General features: G+C 55.6%; 1 protein-coding gene across 1 annotated transcript; it reads right to left on the bottom strand.

The window, feature by feature from the left end:
* Nucleotides 1-1113: 1113 nt before the first annotated feature.
* LOC125554108 (F-box protein SNE) lies at nt 1114-2112 on the bottom strand. The gene has a single exon (XM_048717716.2). It carries the CDS (start codon nt 2049-2051, stop codon nt 1350-1352), a length of 702 nt encoding a protein of 233 aa, XP_048573673.2. The 5' UTR covers nt 2052-2112; the 3' UTR covers nt 1114-1349.
* Nucleotides 2113-3573: the final 1461 nt, after the last annotated feature.

Below are 3573 nucleotides of genomic sequence, written 5' to 3'. Positions count from 1 at the left end.
TTGCGACTCACATGCCATGGCGAACCTTCCCCCACACGATCACGATCCACAGACATATTCTCTCCTTCCGATAAAACAAACCAACCCTTTAGGGTTTCCCCATGCTGGACTATGTGCGCTGGATATGAAACACATTGCGATGGAGTACCTTCCCCGCTAGCATCAACTTCTCCTTCTCCCCATCTTCTTCATCATCAAGAACCAGTGGCGTGGCCTCCTCCTCCGAGATCCACAACTTTTCAAGCTCCTCCGCTAATCTTGCTCTCGCCACCCTCGGCAACAAGGGACTCCTTCTCCTTGCCCCCTTGGGCGGACGTTGACATCCTCAAAACGGCCAATCCACCCTAAAACCCTAATCGCCCGACACATTGGCTCGGGAAAGTCTGGGGAAACGTCGAGGCAGCAGAAGATTGCAGAGCCCTAGTATCATATGATGATACTCAATCCTCTTTTTCTTCATTTAATTGTATGTCGCCTCATCTAAACTGCATAGTTGGCATGTACGATACTTTCGTGCGACAAGTCCTATCCATTTCATGCCTTTTCTAAGAATCACGTGAACTAAAGGAGGCCCTAGCATTCGAGGTAGTCATAGTAGAAAGGATCTCGCATCCGTGTGTGTCTTATACTTTGCCGTTGTTTCATTCGGCCTAATATCCAGCAGTAGGAGCTATCCAAAGAAACATCCAGCAATCAAAGCAGCCAGTGGTCCATTACCGGCGGTCCCCGGAGTAGCAGCAAGACTGCTTTGGGGCTAGCCGTATGCCCGTATCCGGTAGAGTAGAAGCGAACAGCTTGCCCCTTGCGTGCAAACCAAAAGGTGATTAGCACTCGCCGATTCATTCATCCGTTCGTCACCCGGTCGCGAGAGGTGAGGTGAGGTGATTACCACGTAAGTTAAGCTTAAGTAGGAGGAGCAGATGGATGGGTTGGGTCACATGCGCGAGCTGCACGCAAGCATCCAGACGAAGCAACAACACGGGGAGCGGTACAAGGCGAGTGGTGAGAAACAGCAAGTCGCCAAGCGGACGCAAACAAGGCCCAAGCGTACACCGAGGAACCATCGGAAACCGGAGAAAGGTCCCTCACTCTCACTCTCAATCCATTGAGAAAGAAAGAAAGAATCATTCGTTTATTTCCATATTCAATGGCCCTGCGGTACAGCTACAAATGCGTAATCAATTAATTAACCCTTATTGGTCCGTGCTAATATAAGTAATAAATGAAAATGAGCAAATTGGACAAAGACCACTATGTCATTGTCAACCGCGCCGCGCGTCGGGAGGGTACGGCCGGCGTGCGTCGGCCCGGAGCGCGACGCCATTGAGGATGGATCATACGGCCATTGATCAGGACACGTCCACGGGCTTGCACAGGAAGAGCAGCGACGAGGGAGGCTGCTGCCTGCCGGCGCCGGCAGTGGCGCCGCTCCCGCCTCCTAGCCGCTCGTAGCAGTCGATGGAGAAGAGCGACAGCGAGAGGGAGAGCGACAGGCGCGCCCGGGCCTGCGCGTGGGCGAGGGCGCCCGCGCGGCTGAGCCTGTCGAGCGCCGGGCCAAGGCAGAGGCGGTAGAGCCGGCGGTACCCGCCGAGCGCGGCCACGACGGTGCGGGTGGCGTGGCCCGCGGTGGGGCCGGACGCCGGGCCCACGTGGCGGAGGCAGAGCGCCTCCCAGACGGCGTCCCGGCGCGACACGGCGGCCCAGAGGCGGCAGACGGAGGCCGCGGACGCGAGCGAGCGGCCGTCGAGGCGCGCCAGGATCTCGGACAGGATGTCGGCGTTGTCGTTGATGTTGTACGCGCCGCCGCCGCCGCCGCCGGAGGCCAGCAGCTGCACGCGCACCTCCAGCTCCGTCACCACCACAGCGCCCTCCTCCTCCTGCCGCGGCGCCGCGGGAGGTCCTCCCATACGCACGGGCCGGCGGTGCTGGTTCAAGGGGTAGAGGGAAGGGAGGTGGCGAGAGGTGAGAGGGCGGAGGGGCGTATATATAGGGGGTGCGCGCGGGGCGGGGTTTTGACTCTGCTCCCGCTCGTGTCTGTGGGGGCGCAACATAAAAAGGCGATTAAAGCCTTCTAGGAACCAATAATGGCAGTGGCCATGGTGGATGCCGGGTGCCCTAGATCGATCGGCCGGTCACCGTAAAGCAAAGGAATCCATCCGAAGGTGCGGTCTCCGGGGTCCGGCAAGGGCCGAGGTGGCGACCGACCCTGCCGCGAGCCGAGAAGCTAGGGCATCTGGCGCGGCGAGCCAAGGGGGGGATGTGGCCAAGCGGGACGGGCCAAGGGGCCGGCGTGGAGATGCGCGCGACGTCGAGCAACCGTACCTCGCCGCAGCGACTCCTCCGGAGCCCGGCCTTAAACTATTCGCCTCCGTTTTGACGCCACGCGTACGTACGTGTTTTCCCTCCTCCTCCTCCTCCTCCTCCTCCTCGGGGAGACGCTCGCACCGCCGCGCACGACGCTCGTTGCAACCACCATGGCCGGTGGTTGCGCGCACTGTAGCTCGGTCAAGCGGCCGCCGCGACGGTGGCATGCGCACTGTACGGTGGTCATACGATCGTGTGTAGTTATGGTCGGTACGTGCGTTTCTTTTTTGTGCCGGTATACGTCCATCAGCGTCGGTGCACAGTGGAGATGACCACTCCACAAAGAATTCGACGCAAGTACGTACTACGTGTAGCCTGGCACCGGCGAGGTAGGCACACTGTTTAGATATAGAGGGGCCGTCACTTTCTCAAGAAAAATATGGGGGCGCCGTCCGGAGGACGACGGTGCCCGTGCTCACGACAAGCACATTTCGTAACCGGTAGCAGCTATAGCCAGCTCGTGTGGATTTCGGGTCCCGTTCCACGCCGAGAAAAGTGGAGCGACGACGCAACGGCTAGCTTCGACCATTGGCCACGCCTACATCTTTTTTGGTGCACACTACATTCTGTATTCCACCGGACGCTCACATCAAAGTTTCTTTTGGGTTTTCCTGGCGATGGACATCCGCATCCACGTTGTTTACTCCATGGCGCGGGGTTCCTACGTGCCCGTGCCGGATACACCCTTCGCTTCTTGCCGTTTGACGTTTAGATTTTGGACCACAGCATCGGCTAATAAATGGACACGTACGATAAGCTGAACTTGATTTGCGGTAATACAACTAACCCATGTGAAGAGTAAATTCAGTTTTTTCTTTTGGAAAAGATTACAAAAAAATCTGAAATTTCAGGGCATGAAACTTAATCGACCATTCTACTTAGGGCGTGACTAGGTCTCAGTCGACTGAAACTTAACCAAGTCTCAGTCAAGTGATATAGTATGTAAGAAGAAAAAGAAAAAAACTGAAAATAACCTTTTTTACGAATCTTCCTGTAAAATCAAAGTAGAGACTTAGCAAAATTGTTCTACTTATGTGTGAAGTTTCGTGATGTACTGACACCCATGGTATTCTTAGTGAAGTAAAAACAATTGGGATCATACTATTCACCAAACAGTTTTTTAATGTAGCTTTGATTTTGTCATTTTTTCCCAATCACCGCGAATGTGATTTCTTCGTAAAACTTCATACCCGAGTATACTGGTTGACT

The sequence above is a fragment of the Triticum urartu genome, chromosome 4A, assembly GCF_056163025.1.
Source record: "Triticum urartu cultivar PI428250 chromosome 4A, HENAU_Tu73, whole genome shotgun sequence".
Taxonomy (NCBI): Eukaryota; Viridiplantae; Streptophyta; class Magnoliopsida; order Poales; family Poaceae; genus Triticum; species Triticum urartu.
Note: the sequence above shows the minus strand (reverse complement) of the source record. Positions and strands in the feature narration are given on the sequence as shown.